The sequence below is a fragment of the Periplaneta americana genome, chromosome 3 (assembly GCF_040183065.1).
Source record: "Periplaneta americana isolate PAMFEO1 chromosome 3, P.americana_PAMFEO1_priV1, whole genome shotgun sequence".
Classification (NCBI taxonomy): domain Eukaryota; kingdom Metazoa; phylum Arthropoda; class Insecta; order Blattodea; family Blattidae; genus Periplaneta; species Periplaneta americana.
In genome coordinates, this window is record NC_091119.1 from 183,654,077 (window position 1) to 183,674,697 (window position 20,621).

The window sequence follows — 20,621 nt, forward strand, 5'->3', positions numbered from 1 at the left end:
TTCCCGAGTGGCTCAGTGGTAGAGCGTTGGTACGTTAAACCAAAGGTCCCGGGATCGATACCCGGCTCCGGAACAATTTTTCCCTCGAAATTATTCAAATCAACTTTACAGGGAGTTATACCTGAAATCTTGATTTGCATAATACACGTCACTGTTCGTTAAACAGAAAACCACAATTTAAGTCACACGGAGTTAGTGTGCACTCGAAGTTGGTTGCTTGACGGTTGTCAGCCCACTTTGAGGTCTGTGGATATAGAGGGAAAAATTGGATCGGTGTCGGTTAGAGTTCCCGAGTGGCTCAGTGGTAGAGCGTTGGTACGTTAAACCAAAGGTCCCGGGATCGATACCCGGCTCCGGAACAATTTTTCCCTCGAAATTATTCAAATCAACTTTACAGGGAGTTATACCTGAAATCTTGATTTGCATAATACACGTCACTGTTCGTTAAACAGAAAACCACAATTTAAGTCACACGGAGTTAGTGTGCACTCGAAGTTGGTTGCTTGACGGTTGTCAGCCCACTTTGAGGTCTGTGGATATAGAGGGAAAAATTGGATCGGTGTCGGTTAGAGTTCCCGAGTGGCTCAGTGGTAGAGCGTTGGTACGTTAAACCAAAGGTCCCGGGATCGATACCCGGCTCCGGAACAATTTTTCCCTCGAAATTATTCAAATCAACTTTACAGGGAGTTATACCTGAAATCTTGATTTGCATAATACACGTCACTGTTCGTTAAACAGAAAACCACAATTTAAGTCACACGGAGTTAGTGTGCACTCGAAGTTGGTTGCTTGACGGTTGTCAGCCCACTTTGAGGTCTGTGGATATAGAGGGAAAAATTGGATCGGTGTCGGTTAGAGTTCCCGAGTGGCTCAGTGGTAGAGCGTTGGTACGTTAAACCAAAGGTCCCGGGATCGATACCCGGCTCCGGAACAATTTTTCCCTCGAAATTATTCAAATCAACTTTACAGGGAGTTATACCTGAAATCTTGATTTGCAAGATTAATCCAGTCTCTATCATCATATCCTGCCTCCCTCAAATCCATTTTAATATTATCTTCCCATCTGCATCTCGGCCACTCGTTATTCCTTCCGGCCTCCCATCTAACACTGTATGCATTTCTGGATTCGCCCATACGTGCTACATGCCCTGCTCAGCTCAAATATCTGGATTTAATGTTTCTAATTATGTCAGGTGAAGAATACAATGCATGCAGTTCTGCTTTGTGTAACTTTCTCCATTCTCCTGTAATTTCATCTCTTTTAGCCCCAAATATTTTCCTAAGCCCTTATTCTCAAACACTCTTAACTTCTGTTCTTCTCTCAAAGTGAGTGTCCAAGTTTCACAACCACACAAGAACTTTCAGATTTTTTGAGAGCAAGCTGGAAGATAAAAGATTCTGAACTGAATGTAACACGCATTTCCCATATTTGATGAAAGAGTAATGGAACAGAGAAAAATTCTCTCCGGCACCGGGATTTGAATCCGGGTTTTCAGCTCTACATGCTGATGCTTTATCCACTAAGCCACACCGGATACCCATCCCGGTGTCAGACAGAATCGTCTCAGTTTAAGTTCCAACTCTTGGGTTCCCTCTAGTGGCCACCCTCTGCACTACGTCAGAGATGTCTATGAACGTAGGACTGAAGTCCACACATGTGCTGAGGTGCACTCGTTATGAGTGACTAGTTGGCCGGGATCCGACGGAATAAGCGCCATCTTAAATCACGAAGTGATTTACGCATATCATATATATTATTTTAGTGTACCGAAGTACATATGATATTTCCATGCAGATATTCTGCATCATCATACGATGAAAGAGTAATGGAACAGAGAAAAATTCTCTCCGGCACCGGGATTTGAACCCGGGTTTTCAGCTCTACGTGCATATGCTTTATCCACTAACACTGGATACCCATCCCGGTGTCGGACAGAATGTCTCAGTTTAAGTTCCAACTCTTGGGTTCCCTCTAGTGGCCGCCCTCTGCACTATGTCATAGATGTCTATGAACATAGGACTGAAGTCCACACATGTGCTGAGGTGCACTCATTATTTATTCTGCGTTTAGTTTCCTCCCGAGTATAATTTATATTTGTTACTGTTGCTCCAAGATATTTGAATTTTTCCACCTCTTCAAAGGATAAACTTATTTACAACTCAGAAATTTAAATATAATGTAGATATTTTTACTCAACTCTACCCATATGAAGTGGTTCATGTTAATTACCTCAGTTTGTCACTACTTGAAAATCAGACTGGGAGTCTCTGTGTGCATTAAAAAAATATATGTTGTTGTTTTCTAATGCCAGGCATTTGACAATAAAGTCATTTATTGAGTGATAAGTTAAATGGCAAGTTGTAGCCGATTTAAGTGAACACCATATTTTAACGTTTTGGTGGCTACTTCATTCACACACAACCCCCAGAATGTCTGGAGGACCACACCTGCTGTTGGTCGACGGGTCCATTGGACCTAGTTGGGAGATCTTGTTGATCACCAGCTTTCCCTCCTTAAGCCACTGGAGGACGATTTTAGTGCCATAGCAGGTCAGCACTAGGAACAGAAAAGTAGAAAGAGGAGGAAGGAAAGGGAAATGAACCCCTAGGCCTCGAATGCTCTAATGCCATTGGGGTTGAAGAAAGTAAGAGTTCAGTCAGAGGACTGGATAGGAAAGGGTAAAGAGGGAATTAGGTATTGGATAGAGGGAAATTATACCAAATTCAGTCATTAACTCATCAAGCTGACCAGTGCTAATGGATGAGTAGCCCCTCCCTTTAGTTCAGCTCGTAAAATTATGCTTACTAACAGCTGCACCACAGGAAGGTAGGGATGGGACATAGGGTATTTGTTCAGGTTGGTTCCTTAAAGCCTTCAATGGGAAGGATTAATGGCTCTCCCCCCTGCATCCAACAGATACCCTTTTGCAGCTAAAAATATATGATTACATGAGTTTTCCATTTCGTCCGTGTGAATTATGTTCATTTCACTTGCAGGTTATAGAAATGGTTGTAAGATAGGTGTTACATCTCACACTGGAAATGTGCTGGCAATGGATGTAATTTATCCACGCTTTGGCTGTAAAGTTGATCCGCATTCAGATCCTAATGCCTTTAAGCTTAAAGATATGCTTACAAAATACAAGTAAGTGATGACTTCTTTTAATAATGTATTGATCATTCCAATTATTACGAAATACTAAGGAAACATTTAATTTTCAATCTTCCTTGTATATGTACACAGTGAACTGTAAGTAACGTCGTTAATTCTGGTGTATGATTCCTTCAGTAAAGAGCAACAAAAAAGTCACATACAGTTTCGCTATGTTTTGAATAGTTTTCCAGAAAAACTGAACAGCCCTTGTATAAAGCATTATAAGCAGACACAATATTATATTTACATCCTCATTTTGGCTCTGTGAGATGAAGCTGAAAGATGCAGTGACCAGTATTTCCGAATTGTTCTTATATAGCATCTTGTAACCATGGACATTCACTGAACTCTTCAATAGTAATATGCGTTACAAGAGCGGTATGTTGAAGTTTTCATGTTCGAGGGAAAGTTTGAAAAAGCAAAACATAGTTGAGCTTTTTTAATTTCCGAGAATTGAAAGAAAACATACCGCTCGTGTATCATACATTATTTTGTGTGAAGATCGTTTATTACATACCTGAAAGAGGAATTTCTAATTAATTGCAATGAAATCTCCATCTTGGTTTCTGTTCAATGACGGCAAATTTGCAAAACAAAAATATCTATCTTCAACATTGTTGCTGTAAAATGTTTTCTGTGTTTACTATACTCCAGCAGGCCGTGATATACGTCTGTCTTTTTTTTCCCCCCAGTCTATAAATGCGAACTTAAAACAAACGGTAAGGTTATGTAATGATTTAGAGTTTACTTAATTTTTGCAAATATTTAAAAACAATAATTAACAGTGCAATTTAGGTGAAATTGCAGTGGTAAGTTTCCAATTTATAATTATTACTATATTGAACGTCTCTAAAAATAATATGTTAAAAGCCTAAAGCAGTAAAATCAATATGTCACTCAAGCAGTAAGAAGAGGGAAATTGTTATGTGTGTTAGGTTGGGAATACTGAATGTGGAATTTTAGACTTTCCGCGGATTGGTTTTGTGCGGAAACCAAGCAAATACGCACGATCTCGCACAAAATAATGTAATCTGACAACTCTATGGTATGAAATTCACCTCCAAACCATCACACTTGGTGGAAATTTTACTTTGGTCACTACACAATGTGATGAAATTCCTTACCTTAACTTTCTATAACTCAAATTCTGTAGTGCTTGGGAAAAGTGGTTAATTTTACTGGAGAAGGAAAAAAAAACTGTCTTCACACTGGTTTATGTCGATTTGATTTTCTTGTGTGTGAATTGTTGCAATGGGAGAAATACTTAAGTCTCTTTTCTCAAGTGAGCAGATGTTCTGTAAGTTGTCAATAAATTAATAGAAAATGTTTGTGGAATCTGACTTACGTCACTTTTCCCAAGCATTGCAGAATTATTTCTTGAAGTTAGAAAAAAATTCCTGTCAGAACAAAAAGTTACATTTGTTTGGATCAAATTTCTGCATATTTGAAGGACAAAACTAAAATTCTTTTCATAATTCATTATCATAATACACTGCTCTCTTAAATTGACTGAGCATATAGGGAATTCATTCAGTCTTGGTAGCACAGTCAGTAGAATACTAGTCTTCTGTGCCAGAGATTGCGGGTTCGATCCCATCTCAGGTCGCTGGCATATACTGTAAGTGTGTGTAAATGCGATAGGTTGATGTCAATAGTTTGCTAGCATGTAAAAAAACTCCTGCGGGACAAAATTCCAACACACTGGCAATGCTGATATAACCTTGGTAGTTGCAAGCGTCATTAAATAAAGCGTAATTTTTAATATTGGGAATTTAATTAATGGTTTTCCCAAAACACACTATGAAATGTTTCATATAAAAAGTTTTTATTTCGAAAAGGAAGCAAAAGTGAGCAAAATCGTACTAAACTTTTTATTTAAAATACAGGGTGTTTAAAAAATATGGGGCATAATTTCAGGTATGTATTTCCCACATGTAGACAATCAAAATAGTTCATTACAACATGTGTCCGGAAATGCTTCATTTCCGAGTTATGGCCTTCACAACATTGAAATTCACTGGAACGTTTTTCTTTCCGCAGGTCGTTGTCATTACAGAAGATGTTCAAAATGTCCACCTCCTGCTTGAATACAGACCTCACATCGATGTCTCATTGACCTGCGAACACGATCCCAAACTCCAGGAGTATTGCGTATGTCCTCAGAACATGCCACAATTCGATTCGGAAGGGATTCCAAATCAGGCACCGGAGACGAATAAACCAATGATTTTAAATGGCCCCACAAGTAGAAATCGAGAGGGTTCAGATCAGGTGAGCGTGGAGGCCAAGCAATTGGGCTACCTCTACCTATCCATCGATCAGGAAACCTTCGATCCAAGTACCGGTGAGCCGTACGACTGAAGTGTGCAGGAGCGCCATCATGCAAGAAATGAATGTGTTGATGATTGATCAGTGGAATGTCTTCTAAAACATGAGGTATGGTGTTTTCCAGGAAGTTTGTGTACGCCTGCCCCGTAAGTCTGTTTACAAGTACATGGGGTCCAACTATGATACCGGTCCACATGTTGAGGGAGAACCGCACCTGGTGATGAGAAGGAACAGTTGCACGTGGGTTTTCATACGCCCATACATGCTGATTGTGGAAATTTGTTATGCCATCTCGTGTGAACTGTGCTTCATCTGTAAATAATACTAAGGCAGGAAAGTTCGGATTTACTCCACACTGCTGCAAGAACCACTGACAGAACCTAACTCGTGCAGGGTAATCTGCTGGTGACAGGGCCTGTACACGTTGCAAATGATAAGGATACAATTGATACTCTTTCAACAGTCTCCAGACAGTCGTATGAGGAACATTGACTTGCAACGCTACCCTTCGTGTGCTGATAGAAGGAGTCATGTTCACAGCCTCCAGAATCTCCTCTTGTACTTCTGGAGTTGTAGATCTTGGTCGTCCCCTTCCCAAACCAGAAGAGTTAAATTTTCCATACTCGCACAGACGGTAATGGAGACGTACAAATATCTTCCGATCTGGACATTGTCGCTGTGGGTACCTCTCCTGGTACAAATGACGAGCCAGCGCAGCATTGCCGTCCGCCTTACCATACATGAAGTGTATCTCTGCCAGCTCTTGATTTGAATAAATGTCGCACAGTCTAACGCCTACACAACACTGAATGTAACCTTCGCCTCGGAATGAACTGTCAGAGTGCCCTCTTAATGTCTCCTTTGACGGCAACGACCTGCGGAAAGAAAAACGTTCCTGTGAATTTCAATGTTGTGAAGGCCATTAACTCGGAAATAAAGCATTTCCGGACACATGTTGTAATGAACTATTTTGATTGTCTACATGTGGGAAATACATACCTGAAATTATGCCCCGTATTTTTGAAACACCCTGTATATCAAAGAATAACGCCATGAAATTAATGACATTACCTATGGTACACTCTGTTTATTAGATTTTGTTTAAAATTAATTACCTCCTACTCTCTAATTGAGACTTGGAATCTAGTTATGATCCAAGTTTTCGTCTCTGTAATTCATTGTCATTGAATTGTAATTCACTGTTATTGGGACAATATTCTTGCAGGTGTGAAGTGATAGCATTGGGCAATGGTACAGCTTGTCGTGAAACTGAAACCTACCTCAGTGAACTCATTCAGTATGGCTGGTTTGCTCCACTGGATGTGAAGTTCACTATTATTAGTGAACAGGGAGCAAGTATTTATTCCTGCAGTCCTGTAGCACGAAAGGAATTCCCAGACACTGATCCGAACACTATTAGTGCAGGTAAGAGATGTAAAATTCACCTATTTAAACACCTCTTTTTTTAAGCAATGAATTTTGCAATACAGTATGTCAGAAAAGTCTCAGTGTTTAACCAGTGAGCAGCTGCTAAGTTCGAAAAAGTGGTTAGTAGTATCCTAGATCATATATGTAACAGATAACTCATCGCTATGTTAAAATCTGCAGCACTTTGAAGAGAACAACCACCAGGATCGCCACCCGTCTGCCGTAAACGAACATGAGATGGCAGTACAGTTGCTAATGCAATTCAAATGGGAATTATGACGTGACTCCTTATGTAACAACTAGATGGCAGCATATTAAACCTGACAAGTTGTTAATGTCAAAGCCTATAAGGCCGACATATCTGTTACATTATGATCTAGGGTAGTATGTAACAGAAAGTCCTGTCAGGTTCTAGTGAGAAGTGAGCGAAGTGAGAGAAGTTGTGTTCATGAAATAGTGGTGATGGTGATGTAACAGTAAGCAATAATAAAATAAAAGCAGTAAAATAAATTAATTAATAAGGCTACCACAATTACCGAATCACAGAAGATGCTGGAAATGTTTACCAGCAACCTGAAAAATCAAGTTCACACATTTAAGTACGTTTATTTGCAAACACTTTAACAAGATCCTCTCATGTTACTACTGGGTGTTCATTTGAAAGTGTGCCATGACGTCACTGTTGATGAGTCAGCGATTTGAAGCGAGTTTCAGCTTTTGTGTCAGAGAAGTTGCCTATTAATCAAGGCGTTCAATCTGAACTTGAGAACGTGTATGGTATAACTTGAACGTCGTAGCAACAGATGGCGGTCTGTACTGTCTGTGTGCTACCATAACCTCTTTCGAACTGTGTTTTGCGCGACCAAGTAGTACACAGGTTATTTGTTATCATCGGTTGCGTACGGCAAAATTCCACAACACAAATCAAATGCTCCGTGTCCATGTTGACCGTCGAAGTTAATGTCAACAAATACGTAAGTAATCGTCTTAACCCTCTCCCCATATCCCGACAGTAAGAAAAAACTCACCTCAGTACGTGTTTCCAAACAGTTCACATTCCTGCCACTACCGGCGTTACGATAAGTATCGGTAAGTACTCTTCTGAATGAATGCTGTACTTGCTAGGCAACTTCTCTGGCACTTAAGTAATATACAAGTGTAGGAAGATTGAATTCTCTAGGCTCATCGACTAGCCACATGACTGCATACAGCGAGCCATGACAGACTTTGAACTGAACACCCAGTATTAATTGTGTGTAGATGATTATTTCATATTTTAAGATTGGTGAAGAACATGTAAATTGTATTTGCTTTTAAACATTTTTCGCCTTTCATTAATTAATTGATTTTTTCACTTATAGTTTCTTTGGCACGGAGATTGCAAGATCCACTTGCGGAATTAGTGAAAGTAGAACCAAAGCACTTGGGAGTTGGCATGTATCAGCATGATGTTCCAGAGAAACAGCTGAGTGCAACTCTTGATGAAGTTGTTGTCGAGTGTGTCAGCTTTGTGGGTGTAGATGTAAATACAGCGTCAGATTGTCTGCTCAGGTATTATATTTGTATGGGGACTAAGACATGAACAATGTGTTGTGCCCACCTTTCTCTTAGTAAATACCATTTAGCATTAATTTGATACGAATTAAATGAACAGGTCTTGAAAATGAACAAAAGAAATAGCTTTTGGTTTCATAAAATCAAAGCTATATGTCTATTGTATCATTAGTTGCTGTATGTGACTTTTACTGTGTTAAAAATTATGTGACGCTGGTGCTACATGTCCACTTAAAAATGAATAAAAGAAGTTGCTTTTGCTTTCGTAAGATCAAAGTTACGTCGTCGTATGCATAACTTTCACATAAAGTGGGTAGATTTTAACTGGTAGTTTTAAATGAACAGTCACATACCAGTACACAAAAGTTATACTGCGTGTTCATTTCAAAGTGTGTCATGACGTCACTGTTGATGAGTCAGCAATTTGAAGCGAGTTTCAGCTTTTATGTCAGAGACGTTGCCTATTAATCAAGGCGTTCAATCTGAACTTGAGAACGTGTACGGTATAACTTGAACGTCGTAGCAACAGATGGTCTGTTCAGTCTGTGTGCTACCATAACCTCTTTCGAACTGTGTTTTGCGCGGCCAAGTTGTACGCAGGGTATTTGTTATCATCGGTTGCGTACCACAACATTCCACAACACAAATCAAATGCTCTGTGTCCATGTTGACCGTTGAAATTAATGTCAACAAATACTGTACGTAAGTAATCATCTTAACCCTCTCCACATATCTCGAAAGTAAGAAAAAAACTCACCTCAGTACATGTTTCGAAAGAGTTCATATTCCTGCCATTACTGGCGTTACCGTACGTATCGGTAAGTACTCTTCAGAATGAACGCCGTACTTGCTAGGCAACTTCTCTGGCACATAGGTAATACACCTCTGTGGAAATGTAGGAAGATTGAATTCTCTAGGCTCATCGGCTAGCCACATGACTGCATACAGCGAGCCTTGGCACACTTTGAACTGAACATCCAGTAGTACTAAAAATGGTATTTCTGCATGTTATAGGTGATAATGAATATGTTAACTTTTGTGATTAATGTCTACAGTTAATACAGTCCATGTCCGTGAATTTTCAGGAGAATAGCAGGTCTGAATTCATCGAGAGCAGAAAAAATTATTGAATGGCGGTCAGCAAATGGGTCCTTTATCAATCGACATCAACTAAAGAAGGTGAAAGGTATTGGAGCAAAAACATTTGAACAGTGTGCTGGATTTATTAGGATTATTCCAGAAACAATTCAAAAAGGGTGAGTTTCGGTGTATGCACGAAAATATTAATGTTAAAATCTTGAACTCAATAAAGAATATAAAAAAATTCAATATTTTTGTTTTGTTTCATGTGCGAACCTAAAATGAGATGTTGATCTACATGGCAAAACAATGCTTTAATTTGTCCTAGGAGCATTATTTTAAGTGAACATTTTATATTGCAAGACTTGCCAGTTAATATCGTGTAAAGAGTGTTATGTATATCTGTTTCAGAAGTTCGAATTTTTCTGGAAGCAGTCAGTCCAAAAAAACCAACGTGACAGATGATGATGGAGAAAATCCTCTGGATCGAACATGGATTCACCCAGAATCGTATTCAGTAGCAATGAAGTAAATTACACAATATACTAAAATATTAACAATTTTAGATTATGTTAAATAATGATAGATTTAGATATAAAGAAAATGTTATATCTACGGCCAGGCCAGTTCAAAAAGGAAACAACTCAAAATTTAAAGTGTTGAGAAACCTGCAGTTCAAAGCTTTAAGTTATATTGCTGCGAGAATTCAAAGGATCGTTGAAATTACTCCAAATTTTGTTAATGATGTTTTATATATACTACTATAAGTTTCAAATTAGAGTGTATTAATTGTATTTTTCACAGCAACATGAAGCTTTAAAATTCAGTTGTCTCAAATCTTTAAATTTTGAGATGTTTCCCTTTTGAACTGACCCGTCGATATATATATATATATATATATATATATATATACACACAGTAGAACTTGGTTATAACGACATCCAAGGGACCTTGAAAATTATGTTGGTATAAACGAGTGTCGTAGTAACCGAGATTCATATTATCAGTCTAGTGAGGTGGAAAATGAAAAATAATAAACACAATTAGGCTTATTTTAGATTTATGTATTCACTTTTAAGCATACCGTGAACACAATAAAATACATGTACAATTATAAATACAGTATTCTGTATTAAAACAGTTTGTTCATTACTCACCAAACTTATTTATTGAGAAGTGAAGTAATCAGTCATTTTACTCTGTTGTCTCCTACTTGCCCAATATACACTTTCTAAATTAAATTCTATGTTCATTATTTCAGTTGCAATTTCACTGCTCCTTCTCCTAGCTTCATAGAAATGTTCACAATTCTAATGGCTTCTGAAGTGCCACTCACTTCTTTTAGTGGCCATACTGCATTAAAATGCGTACACTTAGTGAAATCTTCCTGTCGAAACTGACTGCATGCAGGTACCATTAATACCGCATGAATTCGGGCAGGTTACAATGGGATGGGGAATCTGCCTGCATTCCAGAGGTCTATGATAGAAGGGAACAGTAAAGGATTTGCTAGATTTCAGCAAAATATTTCTTAAAATACTTTGTGTTCTTAGAAAATTGTATTCCAAACTGAGGTTGAAAATGACGTTATATGCGAAGTAGATGCATATACGTTTGTCGTATTAAGCAAGGTAGAAAACTTATGTTTTATGGGGAATTAGTTGGGACCACAGAATATTTGACGTTATAGGTGAGGTGTCACACAAAACGAGGCCGCTATAACCAAGTTCTACTATATATATATATATATATATATATATATATATATATATATATATATAAAATACAAGTTGAGTAAAAATTGGGATTGTTCAATATATAAATAGTGCATCATGCAATCAAAGATTGCCGTATGCAGTTATGTAGAGCGACGAGTACTGATCACAAGCGTGCGGCCAAGTGTACTGAAGCAGACGGCGACATTTTTTAAAATGTGTTGTAAACTCTCTAAGACTAAATTAGAATGCAGAATTGAACTGCACATAATCAAGTCGGTGGAAGTGATGTGATTTGTAATAATTGTTGTGATAAATTTGTAAGAAGAATATAATTTTCTAGTCAAAAATAGAAAAAGATGTCTGTACCAAGCAATTAAGGAGTTCACAGCACATGTTTAGCTTCACAATACTTGCAATTAAAGAAATGATACTTCTGAATGGTTCATTCTCTATTTGTATTATCCTTTTACCTTCAAACAAAAGAAAAAATGTGTTTTCCTAACAACTTTAGATTAGTGTAACTCTGAAAATATTTAGAATAGGAACCATGTTTATATGACATTATTTGCTCAAAAGTCTTCAGAAATAAGCTCTGTAAATGGTGGTAAATCTTCGTGAATCACTCTGTATATAGACACACAATGAAATTTTAGAAATTGCATAAGTTGTGCATGTGAATTGGAGAGGCAATAGGAAGACAGGAAAGAAATGATTTTTGCTTAAAATAATTTATTTTCTTTGTTTTTAGGTTCATTTCAAAATGTGATGTGAAACTAGAGGACTTAGGAAAACCACATTTCATCGAAAAAGTGAATAGAACAGTAAGATCTTTAGGCAAGTTGCTTTCAGATATAGTCGTCTTTGTGTGATATGTAGTGTAGCCATCATTTGCGAATTGAGTAATGCTTTGGCTTTTTGTGCCACATATTCAGAGGTTCAGATTCTGAACATTAATAGGTTTTTCTGGGCCATTCATGCTGCTTATCATTTCAACAGTTTTAACTTATAAATTGCGGCCTGGCCTTCCAACCAACACAGCACCATAATGTCGGACATATATTACAAGAGTGGTATCTGGCAGCTAGTTGAACTGAATATACATAGTAAAACTAAATATAAGTAGTATTGTCAAGGCCTTCTAGAATCTTAGAAAGCATCAAACATTTCGATCTGGTATAACAGCATTGCACAGAATGACATTCAAATATTTCTAGAGGACGCTGTGTTTGTTGGAGGGAAATAATATTTTGTTAGGAGGGAGATGTGTTATTAACTGATCTTGGATTTTAGGTTAAATGTCTATTTTTTTCTGTAGAGATAAACTAAAACTATAGGCCTAAACTGGCAAAACTCCGTTGTAGGAGGTTACTATACCTTACTGCTGCTGGAGGCAGAGTCTGGAGTTTTCCTCCATTAATCTGAACCATTGTCGCTACAGATTGACAAGTCACCTGATGTATCCATGCTATCAGTACGTGCTACTATTGACTGACAGTTAGGAAGAAGAAGGTGAATAGTATATTGTGTCAGTCTTTAAGATTGATGCATGCGCAGACAAACAGAGTTTTGTAAGTTGTTCCCCTATAGTTAAATATCTTCACATTTTATATAAAATATGAACATTTGAAAGTGATTTTATGGTGCCTAAAAATGCCTATTTTTAACGTTTTAGAGCCTAAAATTGCCTATTTCTATTTGTTACGTTTATATTTTTAAATTTTCATGTAGCAGTGAAAGAGAAAGTTTTGAATGTCATGGGTATGGTTCAAATATCCTGTAACAGTTTGGTTGTAGGAATAAATTTTTGGAAGGTGTCTGGTTTTGTTGAGCACTTAAGCAGATAGTAGGGATGTGATGAATTGGGAAGATGTTGTTCTCCCTAAAGAAATCAGCATGGCAAATATTGCTAGATTTAAATATGCATCCATTGCTTCGGTATCATTGGGAGGAATTTTTTTTGCTTATAAAATGGTTCTAAGAAAAGGCAAAGTTTCACAATAGGAAATTAAAGAAAAACGTTGTTATGTATTGCAATGTCAGTTGTGAATAATGTGTTAATTGTAAATTCATTGGTAAATTAATTCATTTAATTGTAATTTGAGCACTTATGTATTAGCAGCCTTAGATCATGAGGCCGAGGAATTCATGAAAAATTATGTACTGGTATTCATAATTTAAGACTTAACAAAAATAAAGTTTCCCACCACAATAATTTTTTAATGTTATTGTCACTGTATGCCATAATGCTTTAATACTGACTATTTAATTGCATTTTTATAGTTACTGTAGTTTGTATGGGATATAAATTCCATTTTAGTTTTATAAAATAATATTTTAAGCTGCTTGAAATTGTATTTTAGGTGCCTAAATCTATGTTTTTAATGCCTATTGTGATAAATTCAGGACCTATTTTAGGTGCCTTAAAATTAGTTTTTAAGTGCCTAAAAATCCAAGGTCTAGTTATTAAGGATTCGATATATGTTGGGAGGCCAGTGGAAAAATGACATTATTGTCAACTCCTGCCATTTGATAAATAAATATATGCTGGAGAAAGAAAAATTATGTAACATATGTTAAGTTGTTAGTCTAGAGAATGCCTCAGTTATGTGTTTATCATAGTTACATTTAGATTTCGTTTTGTATGTGTGCTTATGAAAGTGTTAGTTTTATTAGGTAGTTTGTTTAGTTTTAGTTGACACTTGTGGTACTGGTTTGTATGCTTATACTCCATTATTTAATGTTACAAACAGGTTTGCAGAATCTAGCAGCAGAATTGAATGTGCCTGAAGCATTGATGAAACTGATAAGTGAGGGATTACAACAGACACCAGAACATGATTTGCGTGCCCAGTTCCAGGAGCCGCTTTTTCGCAGAGGTGTCACGTCTATGGAAGATATTCAAACTGGAGCAATTCTTACAGGTAAAATAGTTGTATATTTTAACTTATGCAGAAATTGTTAATTATAGTAACAAGGTTGTTCACAAGTAGTCAGTGCTTTGTTTTATGAATCTTTTTTGACTGTTTTGTATCATAACATCAGAATGTTGATGAAAGAGTAATGGAACGGAGAAAAATTCTCTCTGGCGCCGGAATTTGAACCCGGGTTTTCAGCTCTACGTGCTGATGCTTTATCCACTAAGCCACACCGGATACCCACCCCGGCGTCGGACAGAATCATCTCATTTTTAAGTTCCAACTCTTGGGGTCCCTCTAGTGGCCGCCCTCTGCACTACATCATAGATGTCTATGAACGTAGGACTAAAGTCCACACATGTGCTGAGGTGCACTCGTTATGAGTGACTAGTTGGCCGGGATCCGACGGAATAAGCGCCGTCTTAAATCACGAAGTGATTTACGCATATCATATATATTATTTTAATGTACCGAAGTACATATGATATTTCTATGCAGATATTCTGCGTCATCATACGATGAAAGAGTAATGGAATGGATCCCGGCCAACTAGTCACTCATACGAGTGCACCTCAGCACATGTGTGGACTTCAGTCCTATGTTCATAGACATCTATGACATAGTGCAGAGGGCAGCCACTAGAGGGACCCCAAGAGTTGGAACTTAAAAATGAGACGATTCTGTCCGACGCCGGGGTGGGTATCCAGTGTGGTTTAGTGGATAAAGCATCAGCACATAGAGCTGAAAACCCAGGTTCAAATCCCGGCGCCGGAGAGAATTTTTCTCCATTCCATTACTCTTTCATCGTATGATGACGCAGAATATCTGCATGGAAATATCATATGTACTTCGGTACATTAAAATAATATATCAGAATGTTGGTTGGTTGGTTTCTAATGCCAGGCGTTTGACAATAAAGCCATTTGACCTCTTGTGCTCCAATATTTTTCAAAGATATTATCATGGCCAGCCACTGAAGCACAGATTTTGAGGTCTTCTGAATCCATTTCTTGGTTTGAGTTGCACAATGGGCAGTTAGGGGACTGATATATTCCAATTCTATGCAGGTGTTTGGCCAAACAATCATGGCCTGTTGCCAGTCTAAATGCAGCTACAGACGATTTTCGTGGTAAATCGGGAATTAACTGTGGATTATGATGCAGAGAGTTCCATTTTTTCCCTTGAGTTTGTGTTATCAAATTTTGTTTGTTGAAGTCTAAGTATGTAGATTTAATAAATCTTTTCACAGAGTAATACGTAGATTTAGTAACAGGTCTGTAAGTAGCAGAACATCAGAATGTAAGAAAGAGATTAGTGGCATTGGTATTTTCAGCTAGTTACTTTATTCTACAGAACCATCTTAAAGTATGCTATTTCTGTCATGAAGGGTCTTCCATAACTAGAGATTGGAACTTTTTGTTGAGTTCAAAGTGCAAAATGAGGGATTTTCAAATGGGAAAATCAGTGTTTTCAATTGCATTTTTCGATATTTTCAAAATACACAGTTTTAATAGCACAATAAATACCCTAGCTTTCAAAATATATTTCAGAAAAAAGATTGACATTTCCTGTTGACAAACAATGGCGTTTATCAGACAAAGCATTATTGTATGATGAAAAGAAGCGTTCACAGTCTACATTTGCACATGGCATCCATATAACTCGAAGCACAGATTGTGCAAAATCAGGATAGTTTATGGTCATTCCCTGCAGCACAGAAATAATGTATAGTTTTAGTATTTTAATGATTTTATTGACAACACAATACATTTGAGATACCATACAAGGGATCTACTTAGCATGGCTAAGCACATTCACATTGTTTTAAAATGAATTTGTTTTTTAATTTTGACAGGACAATTAATGTTGATATAGATAATATAGTCACTATGTCATACTTTATTCTAGTCAAGGCAGTTTTAAATGTAAGCTTGTATTGTAATTGATTTTAGATGATACTTATATTTGCACCTGAAGATGCCCCATTAGGGGCGAAAACGTTTGTATCAAGATTAAATAGGATGTAACACATCAATATTTTTTCTCATATGTTTTTCTGTCATATGTAATGCAATGCTTAAGCCATATTGACTGAATAATAATTAATCATATTTTGATATTTGTTAGATTCAGTACTATCGAATGTGCAATACTTACGGCCATGAATATCAACCTTATCGATTATTGATCGTAGTACAAAAAAAATTAAAAATTGAAAATTCACGCTTATTATTCATTAATTGCTTAAAAAATCGCGTCATTTTCGCAAAAACATAAGGAATTCGCGACTTGATACGGATTTCGCGATGTTTCGCGAGTTCAAATCAGGCATAAATGGATTGAAGGATGTATATTTACTATAATTAGACATTGAGAAATATTTTTTTTTCCAAAATTCGCGAAACATTCCATTCCCTATACCATAAGTCGTTATTCATATTCAGAATTTTTCTCAGTGAAATATTCTGTTCACTTCCCAGTTAAATATTCTAACATGAAATTCAATTCTTGTTGTGGAAGTTATACGTACATCTTCTCAGCATCTTGTTAGCGAAAAATTCGCATGTGCTTCATCTGTCTGTCATCTCTGTTAGTATACCTACTTACTAATTTACAGATTTTTTTGTGACTGCTTTGACGGATTTTATTCATATTTAGTGTTTTTATGGGAAGTAGATATACTTGTGTACGAAATTTCAGAGTCGTTATTTCAAAATTAATTGTTTGAAGTGCCTATTACATTCTACTGTATGGGATTTGTAGGAAATTGTTAATTTTGTAATTAGTGAAACATTATTTTATTTTGTTGTTCAGGTCGTGTTCAGAATGTGACTCACTTCGGTTCATTTGTGGATATTGGTGTGGGTCAGGATGGCCTGATACCACAAAGCCGACTGCACAGTGTTAGACCACAGCTGGGAGACAGAGTCGAAGTGAAGGTGTATTCTGTTGATCTCCAACGTCGAAGAATAACTTTAGACCTGGTTAAAATTCTTTGACTTGTCTTCAATAAACATGATATAGCACATTCCACGTTCTTTTCTGTTTTATCCTTAGAGATGACGATTGTATTTCCGTTTTCCATTCACGTCATTCCTTGTGCTTCCTTCCTTTGTTCATAGATGACATCTGCTTGTCTGATACCTGTGAAATTCTGTAATACCCTTCCCAGTGTTACAGGTGTGCAGAAGAATGTGTGTGAGTCTAATATGGAATAAAAGTGGATTTATTAACCCTTTCAAATGCGTGGGATACAGAGAAATTGTTGACATGTACATAGAAGTTGTGAGGTTTATCAACATTCCTTCTTTGGATAGAATTTTTATGAACAAAATCTGAATTACACATCATTTTTCCTCTGTATGTTCATAATTTCGTATCATTATTGCAGCAAATTTTTGTCATAAAAGGGCTATACAGTGGAACTTCGGTATTGTCTTCAACTGTCATAATTTTTTCAGTTTGCCCAAATTCATGTATTACCATACTGAAGATTAACATTCAAACAATTTCGAGCGTTCAATCACATGTCCCAGTGTTTAGTTTCGTAGAGCTACTTTCCTTTTTTTTATGTGTAACGTTTATGCATTTGACATTAAAAAATCTGGTCGCATGTTGTTTACGATTCACTCTATATATACCTATTGGAGAAGTTTAAATTATAACAACATTGGATGTTTGATAGACTTTATTTGATAAGGAAAAGAAAATAAAAGTGAAGTTCAGTTGATTGATACAGATATCGGGTAATCAACAGAAGACTCAGGGATAAATTAACTAATATCCTGACTGTTTGTATATTATAAACAAAAATTTACAAATTTTCCATCAGTATTGACTTATTTGAAAATAAATGCTATATAATGAAAGTTATATATGTTTTGTTACAAATATACTGGAGATTTTGTTAGACTTGATATTTTGAAAAACACTCACAAGGTTAAGAGAGGTCTGTATAATTATTTCCTTTATCTTTCTTACAATTAAATTACACTCATGTGTAACTATGCCGAAGAAAAGTATGTCAGACTGAAATTTAATAATAATTTAGATAAAACTACATAGCTGTCACATTAATGGTGAATATATTTTATTCACTTGCTCTATTTTTATATTACATCTACTCAGATTTTTCTTACGAATAAGTCTGATGACAATTAAAAGTGCTGTTATGATATCCAGTGGTGTTTCATTGGTTAATAGGAACCTTTTTTTTAAGGATTTTTTTTTTGGAAAAGAGAAAGTGGTAATGAACACTTTTTATTGCTTCATATTATTATTATTATTAGTAATATACTGTTTTTAAAACTTATTTGTTATCATTATATCGTCGGTTTATAAGCAAAACACGTTAAGTAAAATAATTACTTCTGAGAAAAAAAGGCATTTGAAAGTTCTTGACAAAACTGAATCCTCAAAATATTGTTTTTAGTAAGTTGTTTTTCTTTATGTGTATTTCATTTTCAAATTATAAATTTGTACTCATACATTATATATGTTACACTACTCGGTTCAAAAAGTTTCTGGAATATATATATATATATATTTTTTCCGAAATGAATAATGTTATGTGGTGTATTTCTGTTTCTGGTGTTAATTAACTTTCTTATCTGCCCATATGGGAATGTCTGCTTGTGAGTGATTTTTTTTTATTAGTGGAATATTGGAAGTATTAATGTGGATATAGAAGTTGACAAAATCTGTATTTTTGGCTGGTGTTGTAGATGAATTACTTATTGCGAAAGAATATAACCCTGTAATTTTCAGAAGAGGTATGGTGTAAGGGCTGATAATCACTTTCATGAACAATACTTTACCGTTTCTGCGTATATTTATTATATGTCATTGGTATGATTATTAGTTCGTGTATTCAGTATTCTTCAGTCTTGTATGTTTTATGGAAAAATTAATGTTGTTTCTGGTGTGAAAATTAGGCTAATTCTGCAACTGTTTTCGCTTTCAGAGCAAAGAATGTGCCTAAATTGTAATGTGTGTGTAAACTTAGTTCACAAAAATATAGTTTTGTATATGAAACGAGATACATTCATAAATTAAAAGTTTACTCGATTTCTCAGACCCTTACTCTCCTTTTACTAGAATATAACAATTGTACAGCGAGTCTCTACATGTTTATTGGGATTTGAAAGTTGTTTAATTCCCCTTGCTTGCGATATATTCTTACAAAACTTATACGAAAACAGAGAGCAACTCTAAGAGTTTTCATACCGTGCCTTATAATACTGCGTGTTCAGTTCAAAGTGTGTCATGGCTCGCAGTATGCCGTCAAGTGGCTAGCCGATGAGCCTAGAGAATTCAATCTTCCTACACTTCCGCAGAGGCGTATTACCTAAATGCGAGAGAAGTTGCCTAGCAAGTACGGCATTCATTCTGAAGTAAGCAGAGTCCGTGGATACCCATGGATCCACAGACTCTGGAAGTACGTACCGATACGTGCGGTAATGCCGGTAGTGGCAGGAATGTAAACTGTTTGGAAACACGTACTGAGGTGAGTTTTTTTTCTTACTGTCGGGATATGGGGAGAGGGTTATGACGATTACTTACGTATTTGTTGACATTAACTTGGATGGTCAACATGGACACGGAGCATTTGATTTGTGTTGTGGAATGTTGTGGTATGCAATGGATGATAACAAATACCCTGCGTACGACTTGCCCGTGCAAAACAGAGTTCGAAAGAGGTTATGATAGCACACAGATCGTACAGACCGCCATCTGTTGCTACGACGTTCAAGTTATACCGTACACATTCTCAAGTTCAGATTGAACGCCTTGATTAATAGGCAACTTCTCTGACATAAAAGCTGAAACTCGCTTCAAATTGCTGACTCACAAGAGTGACGTCATGACACACTTTGAAATGAACACCCAGTATATCTTCATTGTGAGCACCATTTGTCACACGACAGACATCCAGCTGATAGTCAAATTCCTCCCAAACATTGGTCAGCATGTCTGGAGTGATATACTCAACAGCAGCAACAATAATCCACAAATCTGGTTGGTATACATGGTCCTTCACATACCTCACAGAAAGAAATCACATGCTGTGTGGTCAGGGGATTCTACGAAACTGTTCTGACTTCTCGACTCCTACATGCATCCAGTCGTATGTCTCTGTACTATTGACGAATGTTGTTATCGGATAGAGGGTCAATTCTAAATTGCCTTCGGAAATCCCGCTGTATAGAAACTACAGAATCACACTTCGCAAATTGGAACACAGAAAAAGACTCATACACAGGAGTCGCAATTTTGTAAATATGACATTGTGATGCAACAGAGATGAGAAACAAATGCTGCGAGCACATAAAATGAAACTTCCTCAGCTCTTATTTCAGTACATGTAGGAAAAATACATTCACTTTCTTTTTTAAAGCCATTCCAACCATTTGAAACCCTGATAATCATTTGGGAACACGGTGT

General features: G+C 36.6%; 1 protein-coding gene across 4 annotated transcripts in view; it reads left to right on the forward strand.

Annotated features, from left to right (window-relative positions):
- LOC138696906 (S1 RNA-binding domain-containing protein 1) overlaps positions 1 to 19,216 on the forward strand; it is a 51,664-nt gene extending 32,448 nt beyond the window's left edge. For 2 of the 4 annotated variants that reach the window (XM_069822382.1, XM_069822381.1), the window contains exons 10-17: positions 2,998 to 3,145; positions 6,708 to 6,907; positions 8,272 to 8,461; positions 9,550 to 9,720; positions 9,956 to 10,072; positions 12,011 to 12,096; positions 14,013 to 14,183; positions 16,992 to 19,216. In XM_069822382.1, the coding sequence (XP_069678483.1) occupies positions 2,998 to 3,145; positions 6,708 to 6,907; positions 8,272 to 8,461; positions 9,550 to 9,720; positions 9,956 to 10,072; positions 12,011 to 12,096; positions 14,013 to 14,183; positions 16,992 to 17,176 (1,268 nt within the window). In that variant the 3' untranslated portion in view covers positions 17,177 to 19,216. The remainder of the gene's footprint in view (positions 1 to 2,997; positions 3,146 to 6,707; positions 6,908 to 8,271; positions 8,462 to 9,549; positions 9,721 to 9,955; positions 10,073 to 12,010; positions 12,097 to 14,012; positions 14,184 to 16,991) is intronic. The other 2 variants (XR_011331486.1, XR_011331487.1) reach the window with 2 other exon arrangements.
- The last annotated feature ends 1,405 nt before the right edge of the window (positions 19,217 to 20,621 follow it).